The following is a 24,605-nucleotide window of genomic DNA, read 5'->3' on the forward strand; positions in this document are numbered from 1 at the left end:
TCGTGTGGACCGCGCACGCGCAAAGGCCAGGTCCGGGCGCACGGCTGGATATGGCAGGGTCCGCCTTCTCGGGTCGGCGCGGCCTTCGGGTCTGACGCCCGGGTCCCCGGTGCCTGGCTGGTGGGGGGGCGCCCCGCCCCCAACTCCTCGAGCGCCTGTGGCCGCGCCCCGCCGCGCCGGCCGCCATGCCCCGCCCCAGCGCGCCTCTTCCGCCGGTCGCATGCCCCGCCCCCTGCGCGCGGAGAGCCAATCCACGCGCACGCCGCCCGGGCCCGCCTCGACGCCCTCCTCGGCGCGCGCCCCTCCCTCCGCCCGCCCGCCCGCCGGCCCGCCCGTCAGTCAGGCAGGCAGTCGGTCCGAGCGGCGGGTACGTCCCCGGCTCTCCCGAGCGGCGGCCTCCCCGCTCCTTTCCGGCCAGCGGAGGCAGCTGCGGCGGCCCGGTCCCCCGGGAGGCGCGGCGTGGGCCGAGCGGCGGCCGCGGAGCGTCGAGCGCAGCGCGGCGGCGGCGGCGGCGGCCCGGCAGCCAACATGGCGGCGGCGGCGGCGGCGGGCGCGGGCCCGGAGATGGTCCGCGGGCAGGTGTTCGACGTGGGGCCGCGCTACACCAATCTCTCGTACATCGGCGAGGGCGCCTACGGCATGGTGTGGTGAGTGTCCGCGACCCGCAGCCCGCAGCGCCCGCCCGGGCCTGGCGGGGGAGCCGCCGCGGCCTCGCCCGCCCCGCGGCCGGACGCCGGCCCCGGCCCCCCGGGCTGCGCTGCCGTCTGCGCGCCGAGGGGGCCTCGGGCGCGGGGCGGAGGCCTCGGGCCTGGGCGTCGCTGGGCGCGGGCGGGGGGCTGGGGCCGGGCCCCCGAGGCCCCCCCTCCGCCGGGTGCGCGCAGCGCGGCCGCGAATTCCTTCGGACGCTCGCCGCGGCGGGTGCGCACAGCCCCGACCTTAGCCCGTGGTCTTTTCCTCCCGTCGCCTGCGGCCTTCGTGAGGTGCCCTCCGCGACGCCGGGGGCTGTCCTGCGCAGGCTTGCGAGCGGGCGTTCGTGGTGGGTTCTTGGCAGGCTCGAAACGGGTTTTAGTGCCGCGCTGCGCGCGCCTCAGGAGGATGAGCCCGCGTCGCTCTCCTGGTTCAGCAGAGTAGTCATCCGGAGCTGGGCCCAGTCTGACTTGCTTTTTCTTCGCGGGGCGTGAGCTCTCCTACCAGCCTTAAAGGCTGCAGACGTTTGAACCCCAATTCCTGGGCATTTTAGTGGTCTTCGTGTGTATGTGTGCAGCCCTGTTCTGATGGCGTCCTCCAGAGTCACATGCAGGCTCTTGTCCTCATCCAGTGTTTCCTCAGAAACGTTCGTGAAATGGGGGTCTGGCTTTTCTTTAGAACCAACCAGCTGCCGTGTTTTGTGCTGGTGAAGACTTGTGCGAGTGTAGATACCCTCACGCCTAAATCTTCTTGGGAGCGTGTCTTTTTTGTTGAACGAAGGAAGCTGGTATTTGTTGAGCGCTTTGTGGTAGGTGCTGTGCCAGGTCCACTATCTCATTTTATTTGAACAGCCGTCTGGAGGGAGGGAAAGGCGATGATACCCTTCAAATGAGAAAGCATTTCCCGGTGAAGCCAACTCTGAAGTCGTGCAACCAGAGTCAGACTTGAGATTCTAGACTGAGATCCTATTTCAATTGCTGCAGTTCTTTTCATTACACCCTGCTTACCTTGTGTGTGTGTGAGTTGCTTAGTCGTGTCCGACTCCCTGTGAGCCCATGGGCTGTAGCCCGCCAGGCTCCTCTGTCCATGGGATTCTCCAGGCAAGAACAGTAGAGTGGGTTGCCATTCCGTTCTCCAGGGGATCTGCTCGGCCCAGGGATCGAACCTGGGTCTCCTGCATTGCAGGTGGATTCTTTACCGTCTGAGCCCTTGCTTTCCTTAATGTAATGTCTAATTTTAGGATTTTAGCTTGTTCTGTTATAAACATTTCTATTTCAAAAATGTATTCAAATTTGAATGATCATAGTTTTATAAATACCATAGAGGGCAATTTTTGCTAAGTATTAGTTAACATTTTTTCAAAAAAGATTTTCAATTAAAGTCTTCCAATTAATCTTGAGTATGTTCATTCTTTTTGGAAGCAAAATGCTTCATATGTCCAACTGAAATTAACACAAACTCACAAGGCTTAGGAGTGAAGAGAAAATTTGAATTAGGTCAGGCTTAAAAGAAAAAAGGTCCTAGAACGTAGCAGAATATACTGCCCGCAGCATTGTTTCTGTGGTACATCTCATTGCTGTTTCACTTGTTGGGAAGTATGCCGCTGAACATGTCCCTCTGTGAGAGGTTCAGACACCTTCCAGCCCTTTAAAATAACGACTAAAAATAGTTTTATGACATTTCAGTTGAAAGTTTTTTTTAATCTGATAAGAATTTTTACTAATCTGAAGCTGATTTAGGTCTGGTGGCTTTCTATCGCTGCTGTAGACTTACTTGACCTTCTGTTTCTTATCAGGTGAAGCATTAAGTCTTCTTACTGTGATGTTCCTTTCTTAAGATCAGAGTACAGATACTACTGGAATTAGAATCCTGGGTCTAGATTATACCTTTTTATTTTGAGGTTGATATTTACTTAATAATTTAATCTACATTGTACATTATTAGTCTTTAATGTTGGTTAACAATGCTGGGTTTAAGGAGGGTTTCTTGATTGAAATGTTAGTATTTGAATAGTAGTATAAAAAAAAAAAAAAAACAGCTTCCAGAAAGATTTAATATTTTCAGGGAAAAGTTTTTTTTTTCCCTTTCATTTCCTGAATCAGTTCCTTAGGAATTTGCCTTTTCTGTGCAGAGTCCTTCTTCTAATCCTCATGTAGAAGATACAAAGATGAAGAGTGGAGTTTGAATTGGGCCTTTAAGAGTGAGTATACCTGTGGCGGATTCATTTCGATATTGGGCAAAACTAATACAATATTGTAAAGTTTAAAAATAAAATAAAATTAAAAAAAAAAGAAAAAAATAAAATAAAAAAAATAAAAAAATAAAACCCCCCCCCCAAAAAAAAGAGTGAGTGTGATTTTGATAGAAAGATAATAGCTGAGTGCTCGCCTCGGCAGCACATATACTAAAATTGGAATGATACAGAGATTAGCATGGCCCCTGCTCAAGGATGACACGCAAATTCGTGAAGTGTTCCGTACTTAAAAAAAAAAGAAAGAAAGATAATAGCTGACACTGAGAGTCTAAGCTATGGAATCTAATCCTGGCAAAGTATTTAGGTGGCAGACTAGAAGACGCTAAAGGCAGACCTGAGTTTGGTTGTGTATTTGCAGATTGAAGATGCATCAGTGTTTTTAAAAAGAGGCAGGCGCATGGTCAGTTTTGGAGCTTGGAGGGGGATAGGTCAACCCTGGTGGAAATTACGGGGGAAAAAAATGGGTGGGGAATCAACGAGGCTGTCGTAACCTTCTAGAGGTAAAGTAATATAGCAGGCGAGAACTACAGCAGATGGAGATGAGAGCCTTTACAAAGACAGAGTCAGCAATGGAACTCTTGTCAGAAGAGTGGTGGACTTCTGATCACGGCAGGTGTGGGATGAAGCAAAGGATTACGACGTCTTGAAGGGCAAGAGGCCGAGAGAGGTGGGGCTGGATTTGAGAGCGGTTTCTGAGAGCAGACTTGGTGATGCAGCATTTAGTTGTTAATGTCAAGTCTTCTAGGTGGGAGCCTGGGAGGATGGCGGTGCCCTTATGAGAGAAGGAATGCCATCAGCAGAGGTTTGTTAAGGAGAAACAGTGATTTCTGGTTTGAAATTGTTAAGTTTGTGATGCAGCAGGCCATATAAGCTGTATCCAGAAGGCATCTTGAAAATAAGAGGGAAGGAGAATATGGGGGTGAAGATTTGGGTCAGTGACAGTCTCCAGTGGATGACAGATTCTCGTTGGTGGTCATGGGTGAGGTGGCATGCATGTGTTCTGTATTTTTATCTTTTTAGTAAACAACGCAGAACATTCATTAGATTTTCAAAAGCTCCGTTATCCCAGAAAGGTTAAGAAGCAGTGAGATAGAAATACCAAGAAGGTAACAAAAGAGTCCTTTTAAGAGATGAGCAGAAGAGGGAGTTGAGGAGTGGTGAGAGGTATAAGAATCAGGAAAAAAGGAAAAACATGGTGTGAAAGAGGAGCATTGAAGCTCTTTGCTTAATTGTCTAAGTAAGATAAGTGTTTCGGGTAAGTTCAATTTGAAACACTTGCTGAATGTGACCGAGAGATCATGGAATCATCTCCATAGAGATACGAATCGAAGCCTCGAGAGTGGACAAGATGAGAAAAAAAATGAGAGCTGAGCTTAAGGAATGCCTGACTTTAAGTGTCTTTAGAGGGTGAGTTTCAGAAAAGGACAGAGGAAGCGTGGTCAGAGACGAGAGGACCGTATGTGCACTGTCAGAGGAGCCCGCGGAGGCCGGGGTCCCTGGGGACTGCTTTGAACATGGTAGAGAATGCCGTGCAGCTGGAAGAGACGCTGTTGGATTTGTTGACTTTCAGCTCCCCTGATAGATGGGCTCACTCCTCCTCCCCGCCATCCTGTGTGTGGTTGAGTTTGCTCTTCACTATGTCTTCTCATAAGACTTTCAGAATCAAGTGATTCCAGGCCAAGAAACAAAAGCAGAGTTGTCCCATTCCCCAACGAATTCGAGTGAAAACTGATGATAAAATCAGGTACAACTCCCAAGAGAAGACACTGGAGAACCACCAAGCTGGGTCTGTAAGGAGCCTCGCACATGAGGCGGCACGCCTGTTTATGCTGTGTCAAGGTCGCTTCATCACCATGTCATTCTGAACAGCACTGCTGTCTGAACAGCTGGACCTGTTTCACTGGAAACTGATTTTCTTTGTGTCTTTCTGTGCTAGTGCTTTGGCTTAGTCATAAAAATGTGAGACCTTGACAAACAAAAAACCCCCAGGTGGTTCCATCAAAGTCTCATTGTGCTTACGCTCCTGATGGTGTAGACCCTGTCCTGTGGTTTTTGTGATGAAGGCAGACTAGTAGATCTCCGGTTTAGTTGACACTGTGTTGCATTTTGCTTTTTTTTTTTTGCATACACTGATAAGTCCTCACAACCACAGTGGTGGAAATCGAGGCAGAGGTTAGTGAGTGCGATCATGGACACCCAGCTTGCAAGTGATAGGGCATCCCTGTCTGTCTGTTCCTAAGTGATACTTGACCAGAGATCTGAGTTGACAGTAACAGGAAATATCTGTTGTCTGCTCTTTGCTTGTGTCATGTTTTAGCCTTTTAAAAAACTTTTCTGGCAAGGTCATTCACTAGGAAACTTCTGAGCACTGTTATATGCCAAGATTCACATGATCCCAGCCCTGGAGTAGCTCTTGGTTCAGATAGTGGGTGGAGCTGGGCATAATACGGAGAATGTACCAGCTCTGTGCAGAAGGCGTGCGTGCAGCGCTCTGGGGAGGAAAGAAGGCCCGAGTGATGAGGGGCTTGGTATGGCTTCACGAGCTCGACTGGGTGTTGATGGCTGGCTGGGAGTTTGCTTTGAGGAGTGCATTCTAAGTCGAGGTAGCTGCACATGCAAAGACACGGAGGTGTGAAATCAGCACATCAGCTCAGGAAAGCCTGGAGTTGTCTAGGAAGGCGGCATGGCGGTCGGGTGCCATCGGGAGAAAGCTTGGAGTTGAGACAGACTCTGAAGGATGTTGTTTCCTGAGCTCAGACTTGATTCTGCAGGTGAAAGTCATTAGAGGATGCCCTCTCCTGCCAGTCCCTCATCACGTTTCGTGCTCCCTTATCTCTCGTGCTTTCTCTGCCCGCTGTGCCCTTCCTCTCCTCTTTTTGCTTACGTCAGGGTATTCAGAGCCTGTGGTTTTTACCGCTTCTCCAACAGCATTTTAAATTGCACATGGGTTTTGTTTTGATTTGGCTGTTGGGTGGGTTGGGGGCGTTACTGACCTTCGGTGTGTATGTGGTGCAGGCAGGAGTGCTGAACGGCTGCGCCAGAGGACCGTCCTGGTGAGACTCCGGCTGTGTCTCCCCGAGAAGCCCTGGGCCCTGCTCAAGTCCGCCTTCCTCTCAGGTGCATCTCCTCCACACACCTGCACTGGTTACCTCTGCTGGCGCGTTCCCTCCTGCCCTCCCTGGAACTTGCTGGCATTGGTGCCACCTTTTGGAAAGGCAGGGCCAGCAGGAGTGTGTATCAGCTGTAGAGACGCGAGACCTGAAGCGCATCTGGATTCAGATTCCTAGCTTTCCTCAACTGGCAATTTAACTTCTCATGAAGATGTCTCTTTTATGCTCTTTGAAGTTCAGAGACGTGAGACCAGCTTAGATGAGCAACAGAAAAGCCCCAGTTTCTGAACGGTTTTCAGTGCACAGACTGCGAACAAAGTTTGGTATTAATAGTGTCCCTGATGATGTGCTGCTGGTGGTTCGCCATAGCTGAGAAGCCATTCCTACGAATTTAATTTGTATGCTCTCAATTCTCAAGTATTTATAAAAAGATTCTCATGTAGAGCATCCAGGCTGCGTTTTCCAAGGAACCATCTGTAATGCATTCCTCCTCTTACACTAACACTCCTGCTAAGTCAGAAACAGCCGACTCCCCAGCAGACACCTAGAGCTGCCTCCCAGGCATCCAGCCTGCTCCGCCTCCTTGCCTGCCTAACGCTGAGATGCCCTTTCTCCCCTATTGCCTCTCTTTTCTCGTTCACTTCTTGGAGGTCCCATCGTCGGAAAGCAAGTAGGATAGACATTCTCTGAGGTGTTTCTCCATGCTCAGCTGCGGGGCCGGCCGTGGGTCCTTTTTCCGTCTTCTTTAGCATTGGCTTCTTTGGCTGTGCAGAGTCAGCGGTGGCACGGCGTGTGAGCTCTTAGCTGTGGCATGGGGATCTAGTTACCCCGTAGTTGTGGCATCTGGGATGAGGATTGAACCTGGGCCCCCTCCGCCGGGAGTAGGAGTCTTACCCACTGAACTGCCAGGGCAGTCCTCCTGCCTTTTTTTTTTTTTTTTTTTCTTTTTTTAAGCAGCTGCACTATTATACATTCCTACCAGCAGCACACAGGGGTTCCAGTTTCTTCACATCCTCATCAATACTGATTTTCTGGTTTTTTGATAGTTGCAATCTAACCTGTGTGAAGTGGAGAGCTTGTTTCCTTGAGTTTTGTGCTCGTGTTTGGTGTGCTATCCGTCAGCTCTAAATATTTGGGGGCTGAAATGGATGCGACTCAATAAAGAGTGTCTTAAGCAGTTGCTGGGATGAAAATATGAATAAAATAAAACTGTTACCTCAGAGGAACCTTAATGAGTACTGTAGGGAGCTTACAGTTAGAGGTCTGTGTGTATACACAGGTGTGTGTTTTCCCTTTGTGCAAAGACAGTAGTGTACTTCTTAAATGGTCATCTGGTATCACCATTGTTAGTTAATGACATCAAGCACTGAACGCTAAAGAGCATTTTGTTTACTTTTAAATTGAAGCTCAGCTGATCTGCGGTGTTAGTGTCACAGGAACGTTTTGTTTGTGTTCTGTAAGTTTTTAGTGGGATTTTCGAAGTCTTCGCGGTGAATTTTCTAGTTAGACGAGCTCATATGCTGCCAGGTGTGGCCCCCGTGGGGTGACACAGCGAGATGTGGTTTAATGTCTTCCATGTATCTTTTTTTTTTAAGGGTCAGCATAGAAGCTGGGCTTCCCTGCTGGATCAGTGGTAAAGCATCCACTTGCCAGTGCAGGAGATGGGGGTTCCATCCCTGGTTGGAAAGATCTTCTGGAGAAGGGAATGGCAACCCACTCCAGTATTCTTGCCTGGGAAATCCCATAGACAGAGGAGCCTGGTGGGCTGCAGTCATGGGGTCACAAAGAGTCGCACTCGGCTTAGCAACTAAAGCAACGGCAAGCCTTCGTATGCACTCTGGTCCTCGGGGTCCAGCAGGCAGCTTCGGGAGGCTTCTGCTCCCCTCCGCTCCACAGCGGGGCCTCCAGCCTTGGCCTCTTAGTTGCACTTACCTGGGGTGGCCTTGCAGGTGAGGCTCACGGCCTCCCTGAGGGGAGGAGGTGGGCATTGCCCTCAGGTCCCACTGCCACTTAGAGGAGCAGAGAGTGAGTCGCCAGAGGACAGCGTGTGCCGAGAGGGTGGGAGCGGCCAGCCCTCCTCTGACGAGTGGGGGTGGGGACACGCGCACTTCCTCCCCCGAGGGGTTTTAGGATTGTCTGCCTGGAAAGCGTTCTTCTCTTTGCTTCTGGAGTTAGTATGAACTGGATTTTTTTTTCTTTTTAATTATTTTTGGTGTGCTGGGTCTTTGTTGCTGCTCAGGCTTTTCTCTCTTTCTGGTGCGCTGAGTCCTTACTGCGGCAGCATCTCTCCTTGCACAGCACGGGCTCTGGGCGCGTGGGCTTCGCTGCTCTGCAGCATGTGGGATCTTCCTGGACCAGGGATTGAACCTGTGTCTCCTGCATTGGCAGGCGGTTCTTTACCACTGAGCCGCCTGGGAAGCTCTGGATTTTTTTTTAGTTGTTTTAATGCATACAGTGAAACTGCCTAATTGTTTTACGGTGGTCAGATTTTTTTTATGAGAGGCCTGTAGTTGAAGAAAAGCACTAATTATGGGTTATTATTCGTAATAGCAATAATAAATAGTATTTTATCTCTAAAAACGTCTTACTGCAATCTACATTTAGCCAGGTGCACATGTCTACCTGTTCAGTCCAATGAGTTTTCACTAACTGGGTAATTAGTGCCCAGATCAGAAACTGAAGCGATGGCCCTCCAGAAGCCTGCTGCTTTCTTCCTTTCAGCCCCTACTTAACCCTTCACCCCCATGACTTCTAACATGTTTGCCTGGTTTTATACTTTGGTTGGTTTTACTTAACAGCTGTGAGAATCATATTGTGTGTGTCTGTGGTTTACGGTTGGTTGTTAAACGTGTCCCACTGACAGCCCAGGTAAGGACTTGCCCTGTGGCTTGGCTATGCTCTCAGTGCTCCAGTTCTGGAAGGAAGATGTTCTTAGGTGGTCTTCACATTCCCTTCAATCCTTTCCTAGACTAAACGACCCCTACAGAGTTTTCTGTTACCTTGTTTTCTTCATTCTGTTGCTGTGGTATTAATCTATTGCTGTGTAATAAATGCCCTACAACTTTGTGACTTAAAACACTGATTGTTATTCAGTCACTAAGTCATGTCTGATTCTGCGACCCCATGGACTGCAGTACGCCAGGCTTCTCTGTCCTTCACTATCTCCTAGAGTTTGCTGAGATTCATATTTATTCAGTTGGCGGTGCCATCCAACCATCTCATCCTTTGCTGCCCTCTTCTCCTGCTCTCAATCTTTCCCAGCATCAGGGTCTTTTCCAGTGAGTCGGCTCTTCACCTCAGGTGGCCAAAATGTTCAGCATCAGTCCTTTCAATGAACACTCAGGGTTGATCTCCTTTAGGATGGACTGGTTTGTCTCCTCGCAGTCCGAGGGACCCTCAAGGGTCTTCTCCAACAGCACAGTTTGAAAGCATCAGTTCTTCAGCCTTCACCCTTCTTTATGGCCCACCTCTCACATCTGTGCATGACTGCTAGAAAAACCACAGCTTTGGCTATATGGACCTTTGTCAACAAGGTGATGTCTCTGGTTTTTAATACTCTCTAGGTTTGTCATAGCTCTCCTTTCAAGGAGCAAGTGTTTTTTTAATTTCATGGCTGCAGTCACCATCCATAATGATTTTGGAGCGCATAAAAATAAAATCTGTCACTGTTTCCCCATCTGTTTGCCATGAAGTGATGGGACTGGATGCCATGGTCTTCATTTTTGAATGTTGGATTTTAAGCCAGTTTTTCACCCTGCTTTCTCACCCTCATCAAGAGGCTCTTTAGTTTGTCTTCGCTTTCTGTCAGTAAATCAGTAAATATTTATCTTACACTTGCTGTGAGTTAAGAATGGAGAAGTGGGCCTGGTGGGCAGTTCTGGCTCAGGGCCTCCCAGGGTTGCACCCAGGATTTCAATTGGGCTGAGGTATCTGCTTCCAGCCACACCCAACTGACACACCTTGGTGCTGCTGTGTGTCCTGGGGAGAGCTGAGGGGCGTGGGCTCAGTTCTCTGTGGAGGCCTCTCTGTCCTCCCCACATCACAGCTGGTCAGCTCTCCCCAGGGAGCACCTTTTCATGATCTCTGCTCGAAAGACATTCAGCACCACTTCCACCCTATTTCACTTGAAAAGCAAGTCACTGTATTCCACGGGAGGAGAGTTAGTCACTTGGAGGTTAGGAAGTCATCTCTTACATGGACTCATCTAATGGAATTGTAGCTAACACAGCTATATTTGACTTTTTAAACTCTCTAAAATAGAACACAGATTTCAATGAGATAGCTGGAAACTTAATATCTGCTGCCTTGAGTGGATACCACATGGTCTTCCCTTGTGGCTCAGCTGGTAAAGAATCCGCCTGCAATGTGGGAGACCTGGTTTCGATCCCTGGGTTGGGACGATCCCCTGGAGAAAGGAAAGGCTACCGATGCCAGTATTCTGGCCTGGAGAATTCCATGGACTGTATAGTTGAACAAAGAGTTAAACACGACTGAGTGACTTTTGCTATATTTATAATAAATTTATAAATACTGACATTGTGGATTAATCTGATGGAACGTAACGTTCAGTGTGATCCACACAGTCAAAGGCTTTGGCATAGTCAATAAAGCAGAAATAGATGTTTTTCTGGAACTCTCTTGCTTTTTCCATGATCCAGCAGATGTTGGCAATTTGATCTCTGGTTCCTCTGCCTTTTCTAAAACCAGCTTGAACATCAGGAAATTCACGGTTCACGTATTGCTGAAGCCTGGCTTGGAGAATTTTGAGCATTACTTTACTAGCGTGTGAGATGAGTGCAATTGTGCGGTAGTTTGAGCATTCTTTGGCATTGCCTTTCTTTGGGACTGGAATGAAAACTGACCTTTTCCAGTCCTGTGGCCATTGCTGAGTTTTCCAAATTTGCTGGCATATTGAGTGCAGCACTTTCACAGCATCATCTATATGCAGGTCAGAAAGCAACACTTAGAACTGGACATGGAACAACAGACTGGTTCCAAATAGGAAAAGGAGTACGTCAAGGCTGTATATTGTCACCCTGCTTATTTAACTTATATGCAGAGTACATCATGAGAAACGCTGGGCTGGAAGAAACACAAACTGGAATCAAGATTTCCTGGAGAAATCTCAATAACCTCAGATATGCAGATGACACCACCCTTATGGTAGAAAGTGAAGAGGAACTAAAAAGCCTCTTGATGAAAGTGAAAATGGAGAGTGAAAAAGTTGGCTTAAAGCCCAACATTCAGAAAATGAAGATCATGGCATCTGGTCCCATCACTTCATGGGAAATAGATGGGGAAACAGTGGAAACAGTGTCAGACTTTATTTTTGGGGGCTCCAAAATCATTGCAGATGGTGACTGCAGCCATGAAATTAAAAGACGCTTACTCCTTGGAAGGAAAGTTATGACCAACCTAGATAGCATATTGAAAAGCAGAGACGTTACTTTGCCAACAAAGGTCCGTCTAGTCAAGGCTATGGTTTTTCCTGTGGTCATGTATGGATGTGAGAGTTGGACTGTGAAGAAGGCTGAGCGCCCAAGAATTGATGCTTTTGAACTGTGGTGTTGGAGAAGACTCTTGAGAGTCCCTTGGACTGCAAGGAGATCCAAGCAGTCCATTCTGAAGGAGATCAGCCCTGGGATTTCTTTGGAAGGAATGATGCTGAAGCTGAAACTCCAGTACTTTGGCCACCTCATGCGAAGAGCTGACTCATTGGAAAAGACTCTGATGCTGGGAGGGATTGGGGGCAGGAGGAGAAGGGGACGACAGAGGATGAGACGGCTGGATGGCATCACTGACTCGACGGACGTGAGTCTGGGTGAACTCCAGGAGTTAGTGTTGGACAGGGAGGCCTGGCGTGCTGCGATTCATGGGGTCGCAAGGAGTCGGACACGACTGAACTGAACTGAACTGAATGTTCAGTGTTCCTATCTTCTTTAACAATTGTATTGCAGTTTCTGTTTAACATAATATCGCTTGTCTTCAGTTCAGCCACTCAGTCGTGTCCAACTCTTTGCGACCCCCATGGACTGTGGCATGCCAGGCCTCCCTGTTCATCACCAACTCCCACAGCTTGCCAGACTCACGTGCATCGAGTTGGTGATGCCATCCAACCATCTCATCCTCTGTCGCCGTCACTTGTCTTAAAATGTGCTAATGATTCTTAGGGTTTTGACTCTTCCATATGTGAATTTATACAGTAAGCTTTAAAGCTATAGTACATTTTATGTAAAGCATACCACATTTTAATGCCTTCTGACTAGCTCTCCAAGGCTCAGCAGAGCTATAAAATGACACAACTCAAGTAAAGTATCAGCAGTGCGAACTGGATGGGCTGAGTTAAGTACGGTGATCCTCAGAGGGCTGCCTGATGACCTGCGCGCCCCCTCTGGCAGGAGAGCTCTGCGTTGTCCTTTGCTGCATGGGTTTTCTTTGTGCCTTCTGTCTTTGCTGTCCCTTCTCCAAATAACAGCCTGTACTCCTCACGCCAACAACCCCTGAGCTCTTTATTCAGCAGAGCCTGAAGGGAGGGGCCGTGGCCACTGGAATTGGTTCTGAGGGTTGGAACTCACTCCTCAGATGCACATGTGCAGGCCCACAGCCCACTTACAGGTGGGATTAGTGCTGTTTGTAAAGGAGACCGCACAGAGCTTCCTGGCCCCTTCAGTTGGGTTCATTTGAGTTTTTCCTTAACATCATGTTGAAAACGCAGAAAACTTTTTGGTCAGCCTAATACTGTGTGAGAGTATGGTGAGAACTCTGCAGATCAAGAGCACAGTCCTCACTCAGCCATGCTGGCACCTAATCTCAGACTTCAGCCTCCAGAACTGTGAGAAGCAAATGTCTGTAGTTTATGAGCTACCCAGTCTGTGAAGCAGTTTTTGTTTGTTTGTTTTAGCAGCCCGAATATAAGACAATGGCTACGCTTTCTTTAAAGGTTTTTCTAGTTTTACCTCTTACATTTAGGTCTTTACTCCATTTAGAGTTGATTTTTGTGTATGGTGTGAGGTAAGGGTCCAGCTTCATTCTGCTGCATGTGGCTGTCCGGTTGTCCCAGTAGCATTCCTTGAAAAGACTGTCCTTTCCCTGCTAAGTGGTCTTGTCACTCTTTGGGAGTATCAGTTTGCCATAGAAATGGGGTTGTTTCCAGACTCCCCTCTGTTCTGTTTCATTGATCCATATCTTTTTGTGCCAGTACCACACCCTGCACCGACTTGATTTACTTGCTTTGCAATAAATTTTTTACATGGGCACACTGGTTCCTGTCACTTTGTCCTTCTTTTGCAAGATTTTTTTGGTTTTTCTGATTCCCTTGCATTTTCATATGCATTTTAGGATTGGCTTGTTAATTCCTACAAAGAAAAGGCTGGGTTTTTGACAGAGATGGTGTTGAATCTTTACATCAACTCTGGATGTATTGCCATCTTAACAGTATCTTGTCTCCTGATCCCATGAACATGTGATATTTTCCCGTCTGCTTGAACTAAAAAAAAAAAAAACCTTGAGCGAAGTTAATTTTTAGAGTGTAAGTTTTACCCCTCTTTTGTTAAGTTTATTCCTAAGTATTTTATTTTGCTGGTATTGTGAATGGAAGTGTTGTTTTTTCCCTTTTCATCTTTGTTTTGGCCGTGCCGAGTCTCCGTGGCTGCGAGGGCTTTCCTGTGGTTGTGGCGAGTGGGGCTGCCCCCTGGCTGTGGTTGCAGGCTCTCGCTGCAGTGGCCTCTGGCTGCCGAGCGCGGGCTTCCGGGCCCGTGGGCTTCCGGGCCCGTGGGCTTCAGTAGTTGTGACACCCAGACTTCGGTAGTTTCGGGTCCCGGGCTCTGAAGCACAGGCTCGGTAGTTGTGACTTAGTTGTCCTGCGGCGTGTGGGATCTTCCCGGAACAGGGATCGAACTCCTGTCTCCTGCGTTGGCAGGTGGGTTCCTTAACCCCTGCACCACTGGGGAAGCCCTGGAGATGGCTCCTTAATTTCTTCTTTGGAATGTTCATTGGAAATACATAGAACTGGTTTTATTTATTGTATGTTTTATAAATTAATCTTGTATTCTTCTATTTTCTGACCTTGTTAATTAATTCCGGTGGTTTTTTTAATTGGATTCCTTAGGATTTTCCGTATATAAGATCGTGTCGTCTGCAGAGATAAGTTTACTTCTTTTCTGCCGTGTGCCTTTTATTTAATTTTCTTGCCTAATTTCCCCATCGGGAACCTCAGATACAGTGTGGAAGAGAAGTGGCGAGACCAGAGACTCTTGTTTTGTTCCTGATATTAGAGTCCTACTAAGTGAATAGGGATTTGTACAATGTTTCTTTTGTATTTAAAATAATAATCATTATTTAAAAGTCAAATTCTTAGTTTTCTCAAGGTGTATTAGCCAGTTCTATGGTGAAAGATATTTTTTATGTATACACACTGCCTAACTTTTTGGAAAAAAAAAATTTTTTTTCCTGCCGCTTCAGGTCTCAGTTGGGTCGCTCACGGGCTCCAGCTGCTGTCGGCAGGCTTAGTTGCCCTGGGGCGTTCCCGGCCCAAGGATCTAACCTGCGTCCTCTGTATCGAAAGGCGGATTCGTTAACCGCTGGACCACTGGCGAAGCCCTTATGGTGAAAGGTTTTTTAAACTCAACAAAACAAGCTGGGTTTAAGTCTCTTAATTGAAAGCATCAGCTTTTGCTAATGTGTCCCACACTGCTCCGTTGTGCGCTAGTCTGGAGCAAAGGCCCCTCGAGCTAGTCTTGCACTGTCCCCCAGCCTCTGAGGGGTGGAGAGAGAGCCTTTCGCCCCTGCCCTTCTGGTGAGACTTCCTGTGGTCTGTGCTCTTCCCTCTGCGCTCTCGTCCTCCCGGGCTGGGCTCTTGTGCGTCACGCAGGACTCAGGCTGCTCAGGCTTTCTCAGTTTCAGTCCTTCTGGATTGTAGCCTGAGCTTCTGCCCTGTCCGTGCGATTGTGCCCCAGAGACGTTGGCGTTTCTGAAGATTTGATGTTATAAACCATCTCCTCTTTCACAAGTTAACCCTGCTTTGCTGAAGCACACCTGGTCCAGTCTCTGGCCTTTGTTCCGAGCCCGTGGACTGTGCTCTTGTGTGCACGCTGTCTGAGTGACCTCACCTGCATTCCTGTGTATTGATGACTCCCTCAGAAGGAAGGAGGGCCGAACCCTCGGACCCTTCCAGGTGCTGTCGCGCTTCAGGCTCCGCCGGGGCCTGCCCCTGGCTCTGCCCTCTCCCACACGTTGCGCCTCACTCCCCTCTGCCCTGCTGGGCCTGTCCTCAGCAAGGGTGCTGTCTCACCTGCTCAGCGCTTATGCTGTGCTCCTGTGGTCCTGATTCCCACCAGCCTTCCGTGTACCTGCGACTCTAACGTGGATTGTTAGCATTTAATTTTATTAAAACCAGATAGTTTGTGTAACTGTTCCTCATTTGTTGGACATTTAATTGCTTCAGGTTTTCACTATTTTTAACTGATGCAGCTGTAAACGTTTTTAGCACAAACAGGACCCCACCCTCTCGGAGTAACTTTCTTAGAATCTATTTCTCAAAAACAGAGGACCGGGTCAAAAATGAGACTTTGGTAGTTAGCTCTCCAGAAACGCCTCTGAATTTGTGCTGTCTCTGTTGACCTTCTCTCCCACCCACACCCCGCCCCCGGCCTGTCCTTGTTGATCTTTAGAAGCCCTTTGCTCTGTATGCCCCTCCCTGCCCCAGGTCCCTCTTGCTCTGACAACGTGGTGGTGTTCTTTAATTTATATGTAACTGAACAGAAGTGAGAGAAGCCTTATAGGTGCCTTGTTTTTGGATATTTGTGAGGCCAAACTTTTTTCTAAGTTTTATTCACTTAGCTGGTGTTTGAAAGTGAAAGTCACTCAGTCGTGTCCGACTCTCTATGGCCTGTACCGTCCATGGAATTCTCCAGCCAGGATACTGGAGTGGGCAGCCTTTCCTTTCCCCAGGGGATCTTCCCAACCCAGGAATTGAACCAGGGTCTCCTGCATTGCAGACAGATTCTTTACCAACTGAGGTATCAGGGAAACTGTATTCAAATTATAAGACCATTTATACACTAGAAGCTGAGTATTAATGAGTATTAATGTTCTGAAAACCTTTTAATTTTTTCTGAAAGCTTTAAAAATATTTATGTAGTCAAATTCATCAACTAATTCTTTGTGTTCTCATATTGCTTCAGAGTTGGTGAAATACACAAAGCCCTGTAACACTTTAATTTAGTCTTTTAAACTGTGTGGAAATTACTGTGGAGAAGAATGCTAGCTTTGTATGTTTTACGTATTTTATCCCATATTAATAGTACAGGTTTTATCAGTATTTGTTGCTTTCCAGTTTGTCTAATTTCACATGAGTTTTCATATTCAGTTTAGAGGTGTTTACCTGTGTCTTTCTGGAATCTACTTGTTTCATTGATCTACTTTATTATTTTTAACTATAACCTAGTATCGTAAGGCTTTTTACTCTTGTTATGCCCAGATATTTGCTTTTAACTTCTTTACAGGGCCCTCCTTGAATCCCTGTCCATTTTCCTGCTCTGGTGGAGTGGGTTGGCCAAGCTAAAACTTGCGTGTCATTAGGATGCCTTTTCTTCCCTTGTCCCCACTCTCAGGACTCAGAGCCTATCTGGCTTCCTGCTCCAGGCTCTTGTGCCTGGCCTTGGTTCTGGTAGCTCTCCAGAGTGAGGATGCCTCTCAGGTTGAACTCTTAACCCACAAGCCTTGCGCGATAGGGATGGACCCACACCCTTGGCAGTGAACCCCTGGACCACCAGCGAATTCCGTCCAAGTGAACTCTTTAAGTGTTAACAGCTGATAAGAGATCTGAAAAAATTAAAAAAAAAAAAAAAAGAGCCCATGCTTTTGAGATGGGATGGATACTTAGTTTCAGAGCGTTTTTATCACCTAAAAAGAAATCTTCACCTGCCAGTCACCCCCCTCTCCTGCAGTTGCCAGTCCCTGTGCGGAGCTGGGGGCGAGGTGCCCTTTTGCATTCTGGCTTCTCTTCACATGCATTTCACTATTTTACTGTAGTGTTGTCAGAATTTACTTTTCGGAGGCTTTACTTACTATTTGGCATTGACTCCGTAAAACCAATCTGACAAATAGTTATCTTTACTAATTTTTTGTGTTCCTCGTTGGACTCTGAGTAACCTCATCGACATTCCTGTGTACTGATGACCAGGTGGTGTTACTTTCTCATCTGTTTCTACATTCTTAGATCTTTGTTTTTTCCTTCTTGCTACTTTGTTACTGCTCCTTTTTTGAATCTCTTCCACTTGGATTTAACCCTGATTGGTAGGCACAGTGTTCTTTTTTTCTTGCCAATGATACCCTTTTTACTTTCAATTCAAAAAATATTACTTGATTATTTTCTCTAATTTTAATTTTTAAATTTTATTGTAGTCTTTGATTTAAACTGTTAATCTTAAATCTTTGTGGGCCTCTGTTACTGTAACTTAATTCCTTTATTTCTTTTCTTTTTTTTTGGCATAGAACAGTTTTTTTTTTTGGCATAGAACAGTGTTTTGTTTTGTTTTTTTTTCCTTTATTTCTTGTTTTTATTTTTTGGCTGGACTGTGAGACTTGCAGGATCTTAGTTCTCTGACCAGGGATGGAACCTGTGCCCTCTGTGGTGGACGTGCAGTCCTAACCACTGGACTGTCAGCAAAGTCTTTAGTTCTCTTTTAATCTTTTCCAGCTGTGATGTTTTCACCTGTGCTGTCTTCCCTATTTAACTGATTTCTGTTGTTGCTATCTTATAAGTTATTATCTTAAAATTTACATGCTGCTTAACATTCTTTTCTTCTTAGATCTTGTTTCTGTAGTTTGCAGACTTCTTTTTTTGTTTAAAATTCTTTTGTAATATGTCAGGTTTTGCAGAATATAGTCTCTTTTTGTTTAGCATTCTCCTTTGTGACACTTTAAATGTTGTTAATGAATCCTATTCTGTCCTGATTCATCTCTCTCTTTAGAGACCTGCCTCTCCCAGGCCTGCTCCTTGTCTCCTGGGCCTTCATGGTTTGTACTGAGTGGTCACTCCCAACTCCTGCATTGCCCTTTAAAATTTGCTTGCTATGTTGCTTCAGTTGAGTCTTATCTTTGTTCTTGGGTTTTAGAGGAGGAGGAATTATGTACCATTTCTCAGTTAATGCTTCCCAAAGTTCTGTTGTGTAAGACTTTCTGGGCACGTTCTTATATAATGGAAAGAACACAGAATTCAGAGGAAGAACCAAGTGTGAATACTAGCCCTCCCTTTGGGTGGCTTTGACTGAGACCCTTAGCCTCTATGGGAGGACTTAGTGCTTTTGAAATTGTATATAGTTGTTATATTCTTAAACATGAGCGTAGTTTTCATATCTAATGGTAATATAAGGAAAATTAAAATAATAGAATATACAGTGAGCAGCTGGGAATTGATGTAATTATTAATTTTTTTTAAAGATAATAAAATAAAAAATGAGATTGTTGGACTGAAACTGATAAAATTGTTGTTATATAGGTGGCAGTGGTGTTGTTTGCATTTGTATTGAATGTATGACGTGACTTTGCAGATACTTATTCTTCCGAATGACCCTGCATGTGAGAGAGAAGTATTCTTTCCGTTTTATGGGGAAGATACTGAGGTTCAGCATGGTTAGAATTGCCCATGGTTCAAGCACAGAATTGTGCTGGCGCAGGAACTTGAATGCACATTCAGGACTTCCAAGACCAGGGCTTTGTAACTTAACCCAAAATAAAACTTGAATGGGTTTAAGGTCGTTTCTTCAGACCCATGCCAGTCTGTCCCTTGGGCAGATTTTCTGGAGTAAAGGCCTGAGTTCCAACAGTTGTCCTGGAGATCAGCTGTTCCTCTGAATGTGTGAAGGATCAGTGTTGGGAATTATCTGGGGGCAGCCACTGTCTCTGGCTGTGTTTCTCTCTGTCTGGGTTTTGGTGTTTGATGGCAGATGTATTTATTGCTTGAAGGTGAAAGTGAAGAGATAATATGGGGAGAAAAGAAAAGAAGCTGATTTCAGAAAGAAAATTTCCACAGTAACTTGAGCAATGAAACATTTGAGTAATTTCAGAGAAATTCTTGGTGTGCTGACCAGTGTCCTACGGAATTCTTGTCGGTCTCTGAAGTCTTGGGGACCCTTTGTGTGTGCTCTCTGATTATTGAAGCACGGGCGTTTGGACTAGGGCCTGAGGGGAGGAATCGGGAAGGGTCAAGGGTCAGGGCAGTGGCTCCATCGCTCTCCCTGGAGCAGCAGGCCTGCAGGATGAGGCCTGGGTGTGCGTTGCTCTCCAGACGGACGTTCCTGAACCAGCCTGGCCCAGGGGTGTCCTAAAATCTCTGTGTGGCAGTCCCCGCTGCTCTGAGAAGAGAAGTTAGCTGTCCCAGCTCAGCCTGTGGATGGATGGGTTCTCCCCATGCGAGGTGTTACCTGGTCTGCCATGGCCAGGAAGGAGCCATACTCCCGGGGACCCAGGCAAGGTGGAGGGGCAGATCTCTGTGGATGAGCGCTGTGGAGGGGCATTCAGAGGTGTCTGTCTCAGGAAATCACCTGAGGGAACTTTGTAAAAAGAGTTTCAGACTCTGCTCGACGCAAGTCGGTAGGGATGAACAGAAACTGGTACCCACACTTTTTTAAAAAACTCGTTTCTGTATTTTGGCTGCTGAGTCTTCACTGCAGCCCAGGCTTTGCTCCAGGCGCAGTGAGCAGGGGCTCATGTCTAGTTGGGGGCTCAGGCTCCCCATTTCAGTGCTTCTCTTGTCCCGAACACAGGCTCCAGAGCCCTCGGGCTTCAGTGGTTGCAGCGCCCAGGCCGCGGAGCACAGGCTCAGCTGTTGTGGCCCGCAGGCTTTGTTCCTCCGTGGCGTGTGGGATCTGCCTGGGTCAGGGATGGAACCCGTGTCTCCTACATTGGTAGGCGGACTCTTAACCACTGAGCCACCAGGGAAGCCTTGTACCCACAGTTTTTAAGGCTCCCAGATGATTCTGATGCCTGCTGAGATTTGGAAATCATTCCACTCCAAAACATATAAATAAAGTCAGTATGTGTTTGATAAGGAAGTAACGGAAGGATGAAGAAGCGACTAACGGAATGCCTATGGGGCGAGGGTGGGTAAGACAGTGTTGGGAGCAAGACGCCGTTCTTCCTCTCTGTTTTAACTTTCAACCCACTTAAAATTGAGAGAAATGCTGTAGCCTAAACCGAAAACAAAAAGCCCCCAAATTTCATTCTAAACGATTGAAGATACTGGGGACCAAAAGAAGTCCTCCTGTTCTGTGGTCAGATTTTCCGTCTCCAGAGTAATTCCACTTCCTGGTATTATTCATTTAAATGTGGTTAAGTCCTCCTCATCAGTATGATCTCCTAGGTGTTCCCCCAGGTGGAGGAGGAAAAGCAGAGGACCCTGAAGGGAAGTGTTCTCTCACCTTCCATCTGACTCTGCAGGGAGGCCTTGTCCACAGCAGACCTGAAACCGAGAGGTCCCAGTCCAGGCCAGGGTGGACAGAGGAGGAGAGGGCTGAAGCAGTGAAGCTCAGTCTCAGTTATCCATTAGCACCACCTGGAGCTTTTGGAAAAACAGTCCCCAGCATTGCCCAGACTGCACCCTAAGACCAGTTCAGCTGATTTCTGACTGTGAGACATGGTGGCTTTTAAAGCTCCATGGGTTGTTCCAGCGTGTGGCCACACTGGAGAGGCGCTGGGCGGGAGCAGCCAGGATCACAACAGCATCATAGCTTTAACCATTCCCTTGTACGTTCTTTTACCATTTTGGTGTATTCATTAAAAACATTTATGGAACACGTATGTCAGAAGCTCTTCTGAGTGTCTTAGTATGCTCCTTATTTGATGTAGTCTTCCATATTCCCTCACCTTTTATCACACCAGTGACCGTGGCTTTTAGGCTTAGTCTGTCTCCCTCTTTTCACGTTTTTCTCATTCTCTGCTCTTCTAAAAAAATCTGTTACACATATGCACACACAAATATTTATATATGCATACAGCTTTAACAAGAGGATATTATTTTTTTAACTTTTTGGTTTGAGGTAATTTTTGAGAAAAGGTACAAAGAGAATCCAGAGGGTTCTCCGGAACCCTCGGTGTTAACCCTATATATGTCTGTAGTAATGCCTCCAAAAGCAGGAGGTTACAGCTGGTGCAGCACTAGACGCAGGCCTGATTCCCAGCTCCCCGTCTCCCACTGGTGTTGCTTTTCCTTCTAGGCTGTGGTGTCTCCGCAGTCTCTTCCAGCTGTGACGTTTCTTGTTTTCTCCTGACTTCCAGGGTGATAACTCTTGTGGCGAGTACTGGACTGTTTTTGTAGACGGCCCCTCAGTGTGTCTACCTGTTTTTTCATGGATGGAATGAGATTATGCAGTTTTAACAGAAATGACAGTGTGCCTTTCTCACTACATAGTGTCAGAGGGTTTGTGTTGGTGAAATATTTTACCCCTAGAGACGCTAACTTCAATCACCTGGTTGAGGTAATGTCCGTCTGTTTACGCCTTTGTAATTAATAAATATCTTAGAGGATGTACTTTGAGACTAAGCAGATAGATACGCTGTTTCTTCTCAGATTTCTACCACTAGATTAAGATCCATCCCTGGACCCTGTCTGAAAAGTCACTGTGGTATTTACCTAATGGTGGGTTTCTGTTGCTCCTGGTCTTCTAGGCACTCCACACAGGATTGCCTCCGTGAGAAAGAGCCGTTCCTTCTCCCCATTCAGTTATTTATTTGTGTCAGTATAAACTCATGGGTATTTGTCTTATTTTGTGGGTTATAACCCAATATTGTCATTTTAAAATTAAACTTGAAAGAGAAGTCGCTCAGTCATGTCTGACTCTTTGCCAACCCCATGGACTGTAGCCCACCAGGCTCATGGAATTTTCCAGGCAAGAGTACTGGAGTGGGTTGCCGTTTCCTCCTCCAGGGGATTTTCCTGACCCAGGGATCGAACCCAGGTCTCCCACGTTGCAGGCAGACGCTTTACCGTTTGAGCCACCAGGGAAGCCCATTCACTTTTCACCTTTCTTTCACTTTTGACCTGTGTTTGTTCCTTCAGATTGACCCTTCCAACAGCCCCCACCCTTGTTTGAGTACATTCTTAGTTGTTAAAAGTGTGCTCATTTCTACTGGGGTGTTGTGGCTTCTAGGTCTTCTCCGCAAACAGAACTGGGAAAATGGACGTGTGTGTAGCAACCCACTGCGCGCACACGTCTGTGTTTCTGTGTCTGTCTCTGTGCGTTGAAAACTCTGAGTTCTTCCTGATGTCTCGGCTCCTGGTGCAGCGAGCGCCGTGTCGTTCATTTTAGCCTCCCCTTGTTTGTGACTCTTCTGCCAGCTTGGCTCTCATTATCTTCGTTTGTTTGCTTATTTGTTCAGCCCACATTCTATTTATACATAAAGTAGATTCAGAATTGCTCACCCTTATCCTTGTGAGAGGCAAGTTCACTGGCTAGATTACAGGACTTGTGTTCAGCCCTTTGCTGCTTTAGCTTCACAGCATCCGGTTACAATACTGTTTCCTGGGGCTTCCTGGTGGTCCCGTGGTTGAGGCTCCTCCACCCTTCTGCTGCAGGGGGCATGCCATGGGGCCAAGGAAAAAAAGATACTGTTGCCAGAAGTTACTTAGGCTGATTTCTAATTTCTCATGCCCTTCATTGTGGTTAAGTTATTCATTTGAAATACAGTTAGGTTCATTTGTTACTATTGGTGTTCCATTTTGGGTGCAGATGTATGATTTTGGTAGGGATTGTCGTACCAGCCTGTTCAGGAGGGTTTATAACTTACCTTCCCTCCAGGGGTGAATGAGAGTTAATTTGCTTATATTTTGTAACACAAACGTGAATGATTGCAGATTTTGTTCAGGGTCTTCCTTTCCTTGTCTACTTCTTCTGTCGTAATGGGTTGGGGAAAGAAAAAACAACAACTTCAACTGCAGAAACTTTTTTAATGGAAAGAAGTAAAATTAGTTCTCCAGCTCTGACTGGAGAGTTCCTTACTGGCATTTTAGAGTTATAATTATATGTTGCAGTTTTCTTCTTTACCTAGTTTAGCATCTGTTATATAACATCTCACCACCTGCTTCAGTGTGCAGGCGGCTCTTTTCAGTTCAGATAATAATGCTGTGTGCTTCCAGCTTCAACATTTTTCTGTGTTAGTCCTTCTCCACATGTCTGGGTGGGTGTTAATATTTCTGACATTGTTCGGTTCATGAGAAACTTGGGTTTCTCATCTAAACTGGAGTTGCTGTGCTGGGGACGGTCCTCCACGCCTCTGTTTGTCCCTGATGACTCCCCGGGGCACGTTTTAGATGGCCAGCAGGGAGTAAACCGTCCTCTCTCTGGAGGTCAGCTCCCTGTCCTGCTCCTTCTCCCCTGAGCCCCCACTGAAGAGCCTCGGCTGTATGGGTTTCTGGGCCTGTCTGCGGGCCCCTCCTCTCTTCCACGCCCCTCCTCCTGTGTTTGGTGTGCCTTCACGTCTCCGGCCTCAGCTCTCCTCACCTACAGTACTCACTTGCCGCTTGTTTCGGAGGATTTTGGCGCATCCTGAGGAAGATGATGTAAATAGCCAAAACCTTCAAAACTCATAGGCTACTTGGGGAAGCAGAATGCTTTCTGTATCGTGGTCAGTATGATGGTTTAAATCTTTGTCCTCAGCTTCTTTTCAGTTGACCTGTGAGACTCTGGTCCAGTTAAGAACCACACTTGGGTTCATCACCAGCACGAGGGCGTGGCCAGTGGGGGCTGCTGGCCCTCGTGTGGTGTCATGGCTGAGAACATGGGGTTTGGAGGTCCCTTGGTTTGAATCCCAGTTCTGCTCAGTCTGCCCGGGTGGCTACCCAGAGTGCGGAGATCCGGGGTAGACCTGATGGCCTTGGTTCACCACTCCTGACTGTTCAGAGCTCACCTGTGAGCCAGCCCACCTGGACCGTCCTGGGATTCTTGCCCAGTGAAGGTGGGAGGGGAGCGCTGAGGGGGAAGGGCGTGTAGGGGATGCTGCACACGTGAGCAGCCCCTCTGCTTCCTCAAGGCCTCATGACGAGTTCAGAGCATCGGTGAGCTCCAAAGCCATTTCTCCAGAGCACTGCTTGGGTTAGAGTGTGCAGCAGATCTGGCACAGAGAGTATTGACTGCCGTACTGAAGTGTGAGCGTGCTTCAGGTAACAGTTTATGGCTGTGGGTTTTTAGGACGATGATCGTGCTGAATCCTGGTGGGGTTTCTTAGGGTAGCTGTTCCTGTGGAGAGAAATGTTTTTCATACTTTTTTCTTCAGTAATTTGTGTACTTGGCTGAGTTCCCCAAACTTTGTGGAACCTTTACTAAGTGTAAGTCACTACAGCTCTGTATCTTTCTGTGGTTGTATCTGTGTGTACCTATGTATGTATGCATTAATTCATTCAGCCACGTAACTGGGTGTGGGGTTTTTTCCATTGTCTTGTATACAAATAAAATATTTTTAAAGAAATTTTATAGTTATGTTTGGAAGAAGCCTAAACACAGATTAATGAAATCTTCTTTTTGTAACTTGGTCAGCACTATCAGGGCAGACGTATAGAG

General features: G+C 47.1%; 1 protein-coding gene and 1 non-coding gene across 3 annotated transcripts in view; both read left to right on the forward strand.

The window, feature by feature from the left end:
- Positions 1-340: 340 nt before the first annotated feature.
- Positions 341-24,605, forward strand: part of MAPK1 (mitogen-activated protein kinase 1) — a 57,236-nt gene continuing 32,971 nt past the window's right edge. Inside the window, exon 1 of one of the 2 annotated variants that reach the window (XM_086349104.1) lies at positions 341-647. In XM_086349104.1, coding sequence (XP_086205230.1) covers positions 529-647 — 119 coding nt within the window. In that variant the 5' untranslated portion in view covers positions 341-528. Of the gene's footprint in view, positions 648-2,823; positions 2,888-24,605 lie in introns of those variants that run through there. The other variant, XM_086349103.1, reaches the window with a different exon arrangement.
- Positions 3,068-3,171, forward strand: LOC147355884 (U6 spliceosomal RNA). The gene has a single exon (XR_015144940.1). It is a non-coding gene; the product is annotated as a U6 spliceosomal RNA (small nuclear RNA).

Source organism: Bos grunniens, chromosome 17 (genome assembly GCF_055505025.1).
Source record: "Bos grunniens cultivar Pamir isolate PY7600 chromosome 17, Bosgru_T2T1.0, whole genome shotgun sequence".
Lineage (NCBI taxonomy): Eukaryota > Metazoa > Chordata > Mammalia > Artiodactyla > Bovidae > Bos > Bos grunniens.